Raw genomic sequence first — 13,689 nt, 5'->3', positions numbered from 1 at the left:
GACAGTGTATGTACAGTTAAAATTGAATATTTACATGCACTACAATAAGACATGTGACCTTTTGTTCTGTAAATCATCTTTCCTGCTTGAATCACTTGGGATTGCTAAACTTATTTCTGTTTGTAGAATGCCATAGTAACAAGAAGTTATTTGGAGAGTTTTCATATTCAATTTCTTCACATTCAGAAGTGTACATGAATTTAATTTGTATTTGGTTAGCAGAAAGTATACGACCTTGGTCAAATATTTTGGATATCCTTCCTACAGCTTCTCACAATGGGTTGGAGATTCATCCTGACAGAACTAGCGTAACTGAGGCTGTGGTTCCATTGAACATATAATTATACAATTTGACAATTTGAAAACAAATTTGCTTAAATGAACAAGCCTCTCATTTTTTTGGTCAAAAAGCATTGGTGGTAGGATGAAAAGCAATAGCCGTATAGGAATTAGTTTATCATGCAAAACTCCAATGAAAACACTTATTTTTTTACATCATACAAGTCACATGATCATACAAGTTACATACATCATACAAGCCAATCGGATGTTGGCACTGATTCAAACCACAAACAAATAGACGACAGGAAATATTTGGATGATGACTTATTGCTTGAACAAACTTATTCACGTGTGATTTTAATTCTGTTTCTTATTTAATGGAAACACTGCAATTGCAAAGTTTTGTTGAGTTTTTTATCATTAGCAGAATGAGGGAACACACTTAGTCAGGCTTGTAGGAATTGCTAACATCTACCAAGTAAAATCTGTCTATAGATTTTCTGTGGAGAACTCAGGGCTCACCAAATCATCAACTTTGTTTTCCTTCAGTCTATTTTCATACTAATTTGATCCTGAAATCATCTTTATTATTTTTTTGTGTGTTGATCTTGGAGTATTGACGTTTTTCTTTCTAAGCCTATCAGTCTATCTTGATTCCTTGCTACACTATGTACAATGACACTTCCTTTTCCCCAATTTATTTAAATGCTGTGAAATAACTTTTCCAAATGGTTTAAATGCAATTTAAACTTAATTTATGACATATGGTTTGAAGAATAGAATGAAACTATTTGTCATTCTACTATTTAGCAAATCGAAATTACAGGAAACCACTGTTAGTTTTGGATAAATCTGTGGAAGGTTGTAGTTTTTTCTAAAATGTATTTATTTTTAGGTATTTAATTTGTTAAAATAAAGTTTATTTTTTTGTTAAAAAAGTAAACTGTGAAGAGTTATAACACCCTTAATTATTTTAAATCTTACCAGGGAATATTTGAAGTTAATCTTCATGTTTTGATAAATTGCACACCTGATCTACTCATCAAGTGGGTGAGCAAGTTGTAAATTAACAGGAGTTTGTAATTCTGTGCATGCAGTGCAGAAGGGAGTGGCTCCAGCAGCAATGTTCCTGCACCAGGGACAGTTTATCATTTCACTGATGAATTGGATTTCACTGAAAGTCATGATGTCCTCTTATCAAAAATCTATAACAGTTACAACGCAGAATGACGTAGATTAAAAGAAACAGGTGAGTTTCAAAACTGTAAAAGAAGGTTTGGAAAAAATGTGCAGGAGAAGCCAAAGATCAATGTCAGACATGTTTGGCAAATATAAAATACTTCAATCATATTCCTGGTAGCGGGAAATGGTATAGCTCCCATAAGTTTGCTTCTGTATTTTCATAAAACAGAGATTTGAAGTAGTTGCCTTAATATTCCATAACTGATCCTGTTTCTTGTACAGTTTCGTTGCTGTGGAGTCACCAACCACACAGACTGGTTTGAGGTTTATAATGCCACCCGAGTCCCAGACTCCTGCTGCCTGGAGTACAGCGACAACTGTGGACTGGACAACCCAGGAACTTGGTGGACTGCAGTAAGTTGGGGCATATTAATCAGTAGAGTATATGTAAAAGCATATGTAAATAAAAGGGCTTTTTTTTTTCTGTTACTGTTTAAAGAAATCTGTTTAGATTATAGTTGAGTCTCCAGATTCCACCGTCATACTTTCTTACAGCACCTTGCAAAAGCATTCTTACCCCTTAAATTTTTTCAAATTACAACCACCATGGGATACTGTATGTATTTTACTGTGGTTTTATATGAAACACCAGAAAACATTATTGGCTTACAAACGATTTTAGATTCATATCTGCAAACCAGCGAACTGTGTCTACTTTGAACAATCTAAATACAATCCAGTGCTTTCGGAAGCCAGAAGTGTAAATAATTAAGAGTCCTGCCTTTTGTATTGTAATCCCAGTTTTACGTCAGAGGTTGGTGAAAAACTTGACCGTTTTTATCCACTGAGTGAGAAAAACCATCAGCAAAGTATTCAAAATGCAAGATTTTCCTAATGATAAAAAAAAGTAATTGGTTAATACAGCAAAGCATGATCCACACCCTCACACCCCCTCCCTCCTAGGGATAGTCCCTAAAATCAATTTGCAATCTAAAAACCAAATACAACCAAATACAAAGCTTATCTACTTAGCAGTAGAATGAAAACTCCACATTGTGAATACCAATGCTGGGGTCATAGGAGGATCTGATGGGGGTGAAGGAGGGAGTGTTAATCAAACAAATTCAGGTCATTCTGTGGCATGAACAGTATGGCACCTTAAACAGCATGATTCATAGATAACATCTGCTTTCCTATCTATGAAACCCACAATCTATCCCGTTCCCAGCATGCTCCACAAAGACAAATGAAAATGCAATAAAAAAAAGAACCAACACATAGCAGCAAACCGTGCAGCAACAGAAAAGGTGGGAAAAGGTGCTCTACTCTGATGATAAAACAGAACTTTTTTTTTACCACACAAAGAGAAAAAGTAATACAGCACAAATCTGAACACACCATCACTGCTGTGAAACATGGCGATGATGTGGGGAGGATTTTCTGTAGCAGGAACAGGGAAGCTGCTCAGTGTCAATGGGATGGATGAAGCTAGATGGTACTCCTAAAAAAATACAGCCAGAGTTACAACAAAACAGGTTAGATCAAGCCATATTCATGTTTTGGAATGGCCCAGTAAAAGTTCAAACCTAACCCAAAATTAAGAAATTTCTAAATTGATGTTCCAATGAAGCTTGAGCTGTTTTGTAAAAAATGGGTAAAGATGCTACTTTCCAGAGATGCTGTATTGCTACCTCCAAAAAGCAGGAATTGACTTAAGGTGACTGAATACAAATGCATTTAAAACATTGAAAACTATCAACCTTTTTCCTTCTACTTTACAGTGATGCATGGATGAATTTAGTCACAGAAAATCTTAGTTAAAGAAATTTTCAGACTTGTAACGAGAACCACATCCGGAAACCTTCAAAGAGTATCTTTGAAAGGTACATAGTCATTGTTTTAAATGCATTTTGTGTTGCTATCCCTGTCTGAGGTCCATTTTATACAACAATCAATATTTTAAATATTTGCCAGAAAAGAAAAAAAAGACTGTTCTGGACCTTCAGTATGCATTTTTAAAAATTATTTCAGGCATCCACAAGCAAACAGCTGGGCCAAGAAACCTTTATTCATTATTACTAATACTGAATTTGCCACATTTCCCAAAAGGGCTGACTGCTGCTTCTACTAATGTTTTATTTAACACATGATTAGCTTTAGCGTTATTTCGTTTTAGGCAGTTGTACCGCATGGAGAGTTGTTTCACTTTCAATTTCTGTTATAATATGTTTAAATAAACCTTAGCACAGAATGTGAGATGCATGCACATTTTCAGGCCTTTGGCCTGTTGTGTATCTCTTTAAGAGCACTTATTAAAGGGTCACAGTGATGATTAATCCTGTCCCAATAATGTGAGCCACTAAAACCAGAGTACAAAGAATAAAAAAAAAAAGACTGATCTACAAAAGGAAGCTTCACTGCAGCATACGGCACCATGACTGTTTAAACACCAAGCTCGGAGGAATACAACAAGTTCTGTCATTTTCTTCTAATGAATGAGGAGCTGTATTACTACTGTGTGGACAGTATGGAAACGCATTAGTCTCCATGTAATTTAGGAGCACTGGAAGTTGCCACTAATGAGGAAATTGAGCATGTTCAGATAATATATTTGGGCAGATAGTATTAGTTGTTTTATTGCACCTTAATGAAGAACTAAAACTACTCCACCTCCATGTGGAACTGTAAATCAAAGCTGCAGACTGTAGAAATGAGGCTGTTAATGTAGCTATTAAATCTAATGTAACAAGTTTCCCGTATGAGTGTCCATTTGTTCCCTTAACATTCTCCGTACAAACTTGCTAGCTAAACATTGAAGCTTAGCATTATTTCAAGTTCTAAATAAAAACAAGGCAAAAATTACTTTTTGACTTCATCATACAAAATGTTTTACACCTACAGAAGGAAATTGAAACCTTTTTTAAAAAATCCCTTCCAATATTCCCCTTTCTCCTCTCAAGTCTTAAAATAAGATTTGTTGAAGCCTTCTTTTGCTCTGTAGTCTCATCTCTGAAGAGTCTACTGAGGTTTCAGAAGTCTAATCACAGTCAGCCTTAAACAATGATCTTCTCTTGGCAGCTGGGGCTTTTTTGCCCTAAGCTTTTGTCTGCTGTGACATACTAAACCCGAGGCTTCCCGTTTTATGCGCCCTTAAAACAATGGATTTGCACACAAAATTGGAGTGACAGTAAGAATGTCAGACCTTTTTGTCCTCCTAAATTATACATTTGGTGTTAAAATTCAAGACATGCTTTTTGCTCCTTTATGAAGTAAACAAGAACAACCTTTTGCTATCCGGAAAGACATTTTAACTAATATGCCCAAGATATGGAAAAAGGAACTTAAATCAGTGCATTTACTGTATTTCTATCCATTCATTTACTTGTCTGGATGTCCATCAATCCATTTGATCACTGAAGTAACAAGTTCAAGAATACCTCTGACTAGCAACGCTCTTCATATTCTGGTAGTTCCCAAATATTCACAGACCAGAAAAGATACTACATTCTCTCCAGTGAGTTTGAGTCTGCCTCCGGTTCTGCTCCCAGAGGGAAGTCCCAAGAAAGAATCCAAAGAAAGGATGTTAGGAGGCAACTTCCTACGGTGGCTGAACCACCACACCTAACTTGTTGTGAATCACTGAATGACTTTATTCCCTGCTACTCACAGATGCCTGAGCTCTTCACTCTCTACTTCTAAAGCTAAGCCCAGGAACTTTGCAAGAAGTTAATTTTAGTCACTTGGATCTGGGATTATCTGGGAGTTATTTCAGGCATTATCTACATTTATGACTGTAGATGAGGCACCAGTGGAACATCATCTGCAAAAAGCAAAGATCTGACCTTGAGTTTCCTGAGACATATACCCCCCTCTCTACTATGATACCTTGAAAATCCATCAATGAATGCTACAACCAGATTCAAAAACTAGGGATAACCTTGATGATTATTTCTTATGGTAGCTTTTAATAGGACCGGATAGCCACTAAATGCGGATGGACAACACAACCAACCTCTATGGGTGCCTCAGTTATTTTATTAGGGTAATGACAACACTTTTCCTTAGACAAGATGGATCAAAAGCCATTTTGGAGACTTTAAAAGACTCAAACATTATTTCTTTGGACAGCAGCTGAGTTTTTCCCCTTTTTCAGTGAGGTCTTAATCCCCTTACGAAACAAATTTAAAAAAAATATATGTCAACTTACCTAAGACTTACCATGAATAACTGCAGCATTTAAAAGCATGTAATTTAATGGTCAGATCAATGCTCAGTCTGTACATGTTGACAACTTAAAACAATAATAAAAAAATATATAAAATGTATCTGGATCCATAAAGTTGAAAATATTTCCAAAGAAGTAACAGATCCCTAAAATGTATCCACAAAATGGAAAAGGTTACACAGATCCAATGGCATTTTATTTATTCATTTTTTCCCTCACAAATTAAAAAAAATTAAGCTTTACATTCAAAATATTTACCAGTGTGTTTGGAGAACACCTATCATCCTCAAATAAACAATATCTAAGACAGATGTGCATATGATGCATGTATAAAAAACATAGCCATACATTACAGAGGATGCATTTGTTTACTAAACATCAACGCTTCTCAAATTAAACAGATGGGGAAAAATGAGTCAGGGTAGCAGCTGAGCAAACTGCAGACAATGATTATTGTGATACTTTACCAAAGCATCTTTACATCATAATAGTCTGCAAGCAGGAGCAGTACAATAAAAAATGTGTATGAAGTTCATTATCATCATCAGGGTCTTAAGAGTATGACAAAAATGAGATAGTCCAGCAGTGCAAATGCTATCAAGAACATCATAATGAGCGAAGATGATGCGGGAAAATTGGCAATGATGTCTGTGTTTATCATCTAATAATGCTGTTGCTACAAAATGGTAAATGAGCTGTTTCAGAAAGCACATCGCGTGTGCCAGATGCCGCCTCAAGAAGCGTTTCAGTTTGTCAACCTGCAGATTGAGTGGGTGGAACTTCACTTTTTTAAACATGTCACACCTTGTGGGTTGTTTTGTTGCTTGACATCCATACAGTATAGAATATGAGAAGATATTTATATTGAAACCATGTTTCGAGTCTTCTGAGCCAAGACAGTTCATGTATTTTATAAATAGATGTTCAAAAAGAAGAGAAGAGAAAAGCATGTTGAAACTAAAATTGACATAAACTTGGCACTCTGTGCTTGTAAAGCTCTGACTACAGTCTCAAATAAAGTGACTGTATCCAACTATGTTGAACGAGTTACCATTAATTGATAGGTGTATTTCATGCATTTTCTATTAGGTGAATGTACTCAGTAACTTATTCAGTATTTTAAATTGTGCTTAGGTTAAATCTGAATAGAGGGAGTGTGTGACAAATTTGACAAAACAAATCACCATTCAGCATGTAGCTTCTACTTTCATGAAACCTGCAGGTTATTTTCCCAGAATTCATACATGTGGTTTAGACAGAATTTGAAGCTCGCTTTCTTAAGATACCCCAGAAATCTGTTGGACCTTGTAGTTCCTCAACATTTTTAGAACATACTTATAAGGTGCATTCTAGTTATTATTATGATATCTTCTAGTTGTTAACAGATTAATTTCTTTAAATCACAGATTAGTTGTTTAGTATTTATAAGTTACTCCCCCGTAACTTGTACTTGACAGAAAATTCTGGTTATTTTTTGGAAATTCCTACTACTTTAAGGCTATTTTCCCAACCAACAAATAAAAACAAAGCATAACTTGCTGTAAAACATTAAGCGTTTTGATTTTGTACTTATTTTTGTGTTTTCTCAGTTCTGTATTATTTAATTTACACTTAAAATATTCTAGTGGAATGCAACTGCAGAGCATTGCAATTCTCTATTTGATTTTTAATTCTATCTTTGTCTTCCAGTCTCTCACATGAGTCACTTAATTTGATTTGTTTCTGAGCTTATACACTTACTGTTATTGTGATGCAAATATTTTAAAGCATTTATATCAGAAAATGTTTCCTTCTGAGAAATGCTGTCATGATTTCTCAAATGTTGAGGATGAAGCAAGTAACGTAGCAAGCAACATAAAAAAATTTACATTGTAAATGTCTACCCCTAATTAATAAGTGTGTTTGTATGGATGAGTTAATCAAATGAAAAAGTTGCATGCTTGAAACAGATCAGTCTTTTTTTTAAAGAAATCTTTCTTTTTTTAATCTTAAATATAATTCTTGTAGAGAATGAACTTCCACTGGGGATATTTGCTGTATTTCAACTAGGATTTGAGAAGCAGCTTTAAATCATGGTAAAGTTCTACTAATTAAAGCAGGAAAGCATATGCTCATTATGTCATGTGTTGTGGAGTTGTTGGAGGACCCAGTTGCAGGAAGGAGGACAGCAGGATCATGTTTGAGGTGATTTACAGAAAACACAAGCAAACACTAAAGAAAGAACAAAGAGACGAGACAATATGGAGTACACAAAAGCAAACACAAGGGCAAATAACAAAGAGATCTGTCAAAGAGTGACTGAGACAAAGATGCTACAATGCTGTGGAGGTTGATTGCTGGGAGCAAGTGCAATTTATCAACAGATGCGTTGAAGCTTAGGAAAAACAGGATCTGAGGCAAGTGAGGGAGAATTTCTGGAATAAACAGCATGAATACACAGAAAAACTAACTAAACAGAACACTTTGCTCAACTAATGGCCTAAAAAGTGACAAAAAACCCATGAACATGTGTAACAAAGAAAAACATAAAGAAAGTCTGACAAATTACGCAAGAATTCCCAGTCTATTAAATGAAACATCAGCTAAGCACCACAACGAGAGAAAAAAACTCAAACCAGAGTTTTTATATATGACAAACTTAAACTACAGAACACTGGCAAGCTTCTGGAAATGAAAAATTAACTAAATATTGAACCCAACGTAATTAAAGAAAAGCATATTTAGTGTCTTGGTCTATATGAGACCAAGACGTAACATGCATGCTGAAGATGCTGTTTGCAGGTTTAGAACTGTTCTCTGATTCAAAGGCTTTCCAGGAACAAACTGCATCTTTTCCCAATCTGTGAGCTTTTTTAACACGTTTCTGAAAGCTGTTCTACACAAACCACTGAAAATAACATAAGCATGTTTTGATTCCTGCAGGAAATTTTGTTGGCTTCTATGTAGACCTCTGAATTCCAGCAAAGAAAAGGCCACTTTAGCGAATTATTTGTGCATGTTGTGTATCTGTTAATTTGTCACCTCTGTTCATGCCATGTCTCCGTTCCAACAAATAGCTGCATTCACATCTTGCAAACGCCTCCCAATTTGAGACATCTTTTTATAATTACGTTCACATTCCCATGCCGCCTGTGCTTTGCCAGTAACATCCGATTAAATTCATCTTGTCAAGCGTCTTGGATTGAAATCAAATCCACGTTCACTCCAGTGATTTCTCAATTGAGTTTAATACTGACGAAGAGAAGTCAGGCGTGCCATTCAAGACCAACGACTTAATGTTACTGAAGTGTCTGGAGGCAGATATAATTGTTTCCTTTTCCTTATGCAAAATTAATAAAAACATACAGCATGTCAGTTTTATGACGAAGACGGTAGAAATAAATGGCCTGTGCAAGATATGTGTGGAAGAAAAGTACAGAGTGGCAATATTTCTGCCAAAGCACAAGAAATATTTTTACTTTTCCTTTTATTGCTAGGCAGAAAATGAAATCCTCAACTGTGTGATGATGTGAACCCACAATGAGGCAGTTTGAAGGCTGGACTGATTGGTGCAGACAGAAATAGACAGGTCTCAGCAACAAAGAGTGAGCTGTGGTGCAATTAGGTCTTTGAAAGTAAATGAAAGTACAGGGGCTACGTTCATAGAGGCAGAAAAAAACGTTCAAGATACAAGGATCAGTTTTAGTTGAGCAGCAGTTTACTATCCACAGCAGATGAGCACTTGTACATATTTTTCTAAGGAATTAAAACACAGAGATAACTAACCTGAGTCTAAACTTGAAGTAATCGGTAAATAATTCTAGATTGTAAAACTGTTTTTTCAGAGCATAAATAGATCTCAGCTCTTTTACAGACATTTTCCAGGATTATCACATTTTCAACTTCATCTATTCAGTCTAGGTTTTAATTGAATATTTACTAACCCATATAATTTATTATTTCATTCGGATTCTTGCAACTTTGATTTCAATCTGGAGAGACTCGGACGGAGATAAGAAGACAATTAAAAGAGTTTATTGACAAACAGAATTTAAAGTCTTTGGCGCTCGGGCCCCGGCTGGGGATAACGGTTATCGCAGCGTTAGCGATAGGCTTCAGATGAGCATCCCCGATGCTGTTAGGAACGTCATCCCCCAGGGCCCGGCACTGGTGGTGGAGGTTTAAGAAGGGTGCGGGCCTCAGGACCGGGCGAATGGAGGAGAAGGGGTGGTGGTGGGTTGAGCTCGGCTGGAGAGCGAAGGACACCATGAATGAAGGTCGTTATCAGCTGGGACTTGGTCGATGATTGGACGTGACGTGGCTTGGTCCGGCGTTGATAGGTCGACGATTGTGGGCAGGTCGCTTCAAGTAACGGGTCCCGGTGGGGATAAAAGAGTCTTCCAGTTTGAATTTGCGCCTAGGCTTCATATTATGTTTTAATATTTAGTAATAATCATGACAAGTACTGTTGTAACAATCTCTTGGACTGTAAGTTTTGTTTTTGTAACTTTGGTCTAGTTAAGGTTAGTTTTTTTAGTGATTATGATATGCTTAAATTTGCAATAATTATTGTGTTTTGTTTCTCTGTCTTCCCTGGTTTACTCACTGCTTTTCCTCAGTGACTGGCTTTTATAGTCTACCATAAATGTTCCTTCTATGTCCATACTTGTCTGTCGTTCATTTAGTATTCAGACTTCCAGGTGTGAATACTGAATGTTTCAAATAATCCACAAGTGCAACACGACAGATGTGGCCTTCAAATAGTAGCTGTATTTATACTGAGATTAAATTACACATATATAGACTATTTACTAATTAGGTACGTTGTTTTCATTTGGGTGTATTAGGTTAAAGGGAGGAAACACATGGAAGCCATACTTTGGGTTTTTATCTGTAAGGCATCCTTCAAAAACAACACTTTCCTTTCAGCTCACATTTCTCCCTTACTTTGTTGAAATTTATGAAATTTTAACAAGGCATTGTACAACAGTGCCTCTGGGAGAATAAGAAACATCTAAGATGCTTTTTGAACCTACATAATATTAAAATATGGTACATCCATACTTCATGGATGTACCAAGGTGTGGATTAGATGGAGTACAAACTACAAAATGTCCTGAAACTGACAGCAATACCCAATTTATGTTTGCATCCTTTGGGACATCCAGTGTGGTTGGTTTGCCAATGGAATAGCTAATAAAGGTTAATCTAAAGTTGGATGGGCACTTTCATTATCTATGCAAGGGGAAAACAATAGGGATGAGTTGCTGTCAGTTCAGAGGGGCAGCCAAGATAAAGGAAACATTGATAGGGTTCCCTTAAAGAAAGACATGCTGCCATTCAGCTCAGAAAGCATTGAAAGGATTGTTGGCAGAGTTTCATGAAGTCAACACCAACCACGGCTTTAAACCTTTGAAAAGGTTAGGTGCAGAGCTCCTCCTGTTGTTTCTGTGTGTGAACATTGATTTGGTTTAGAAAGGGCTAGGGTCAGTGGTCAGAAGTCAGTGGACAAAGTTTTTTTTTTAATAAAATGTACCATTAGGACTCCTCAGCTTCATGAATTTGGTTCACTTATTTCCTTCACATTTAGGCTTGACGGGGCACAGACTCAGTCACAGTTTCTTCAGTTTCCGGCTGTTCAGAGAGAAGGAACTGCACTCAACAAGAATGTCTTCTACTCTTACAATGTGAAGGTCCTCAACACATCAGATCTATCTGTAGCTCCCTACTGTAACTGTAATATCCAGGCACAACTCAGACATACGTATATCCATCCATAACACCTTAATTACTCCTTTTGCAAGAATTCAAAAGGACTAAGGTCCTTTGATTACTCCTCAAAATAAGTATTTATTTTGTTTGGTTTAAATAAATTCATTATATGCATTTTATCATCCAGTTCTGAAAACTAAAATTCAGAGTAACCTTTGAGTCTGCAATCATGTAAGCGATGATACAAACCCTTGTTTATTATTGTGTTGTCACTGTTTCCAGTTTTTTTCTTTAGTTCTTATGCCTCAGATGACACATTTTGCTCAGCTTATGCTTGCACCTGTGAGGGCCCTCACCGAAATGTTTGCACACCCACTATGTTGTCATTTTGTCAGAGTCAAATCTGGAGCTAATCAATACCTGTGAATGCAACCAAGTAATTTCACCTTCGACTGAAAGTCCGATGTGTTCTCTAAAACTGATTGTCGGTCACGTCTAAACAGAAGGTGTAGTCTGGTATTAGTGTCATGTTGATATTACGCCAATTTTCTTCTGATTTCTTTACAGCGGCAAATCAAAAAACATATTTTATTTCCCTGAAATCTTTAACGTGATTGCATTTATCGAAAATTCCATATGCCAACAGACTGACATGTTAATAGCCGACCAATCTAAGAAACAAATCGAGCATCAAATGTCCTAAAATGCTAAAGCAACACAAAATAAAAAACTTTGCTCTATATTTGTATGAAAGATTGAGGCCTTGAGTAGACAAAAAAAAAGTTTTGAATAAAAAGTACTTTTTATTTTAGACTGGACATCACAATGGACAGAAACAGAGAATTAATCTTAATCCTTAGGAAATATTTGAAGGCTGTGAAGGCCACAAAAATGCGAACTGCTCAGGGAATGTTTCCGGGAACATTTCTCTAGGAGACCTCTGGGCAAAAGCAAAACTCTTAAGGAGGCAACATGTACTGGTATCTAATCTGGCCTAGTAACACTTGTGTATCTTTGGGAACAACCTGATGGTTGTTGATTTTCAAAAAAATATATATAATTTCCCTGCTGGATCTGTTACCTTCATGACCCATGACAAACTGACAATTTTGTTATGCATTTATGCACGGCAAGATCAAATTGTAAATTCTAGGCAATGATATTTAGTATATTTCTTTACAATAAACAGACTACCAGTTGGAAATAGTTCATTGGTTACAAATAAAAACATCATAACTCCTCTGGATTTAAGTACTCACTCCACTTCAGACATGTCTGTAGCTTTTATGACTTTAGGAGAAATTATCTCTCTTTATCTGGTAATTGCCTCACGTGAGCTCCTAACAAACCACTGGTACTCAGGTAGACTGACTAAAACTGTTTTAAAGTTTGTTACTTTTTTGATGAAGCGCTTGATGGCTGTAAATGAGCTTAATCCCAGAGCTGAGAGTTACACTGAAAGGTCACAAATCTGTTTTATGGGAGTTTGCAGTGGAAGTCTAACCATAAAATATAAATTTATATCAATTCCATTGCAGCTCTGAGATCCAGGAGGGTTGCAGTTGAACAACAGTGTGATAAATACCCCCAAACCTGTCTTAAATTTAGGCCCACTGCATGACTTTCCATATTGATCCAGCCCAGAAGCATTTTTCAGGTATATATATTTTCTGGTTCACTGACACTTCAAGCAACAGTAAAAAGGAGAGAAGATTGTGTTTGGTTTTCTTAGCTCTGACTCAGCTTCCCAATGTAAAAAGATTTGAAATATAGCACAATCATTGTGTCACGTCTGCTGAAATGAATAATTTAATTAGAACAGTGCAGTAGCCTGTTTTGATAACACTCTTCCTTCCTACAGTACATCAGGCCGTACATGCTGCAGTGTATTAATCATAATCCAACACACAGTTTGGCACACATGTCAGTGAAAGGTCTATTGAGCCATATAGCAAATGCCACCCACATCACTTCTGGTTTTAGCGTTCAGTAACACTTAGAAAGCCACTTACTTTGCTTTGATAATAGTTGTCATTTTCATCATTTGCTTATATCACTGATCTGGGAGACGTAGCTCTGTAATTACATCTCTCTTCTTTTTGCATGTTAGTTTTAAAAGACAGTACTCCCAAAGACAATTTATCCTTGCAGATTTTCACTGTTTTTGTCATTTTGTTATATTTAAATGTTTCAGGTCATAAAAAAACATGTCAAAGACAATCTGGGTATATTCGAAATGTAAGTCTCAAAGGATGATTTAAGCCCTGTTTTTTGATCTAATAATGTGTTCCTGGAGTAATTTTGGTAGG

At 36.3% G+C, this 13,689-nt stretch overlaps 1 protein-coding gene across 4 annotated transcripts in view; it reads left to right on the top strand.

Annotated features, from left to right (window-relative positions):
• tspan4a (tetraspanin 4a) overlaps window positions 1-13,689 on the top strand; it is a 171,504-nt gene that overhangs the window by 150,146 nt on the left and 7,669 nt on the right. For all 4 annotated transcript variants that reach the window (XM_028015197.1, XM_028015198.1, XM_028015196.1 and 1 more), the window contains one exon: window positions 1,747-1,878. In XM_028015197.1, coding sequence (XP_027870998.1) covers window positions 1,747-1,878 — 132 coding nt within the window. The remainder of the gene's footprint in view (window positions 1-1,746; window positions 1,879-13,689) is intronic.

Source organism: Xiphophorus couchianus, chromosome 4, assembly GCF_001444195.1.
Source record: "Xiphophorus couchianus chromosome 4, X_couchianus-1.0, whole genome shotgun sequence".
Lineage (NCBI taxonomy): Eukaryota > Metazoa > Chordata > Actinopteri > Cyprinodontiformes > Poeciliidae > Xiphophorus > Xiphophorus couchianus.
Note: the sequence above shows the minus strand (reverse complement) of the source record. Positions and strands in the feature narration are given on the sequence as shown.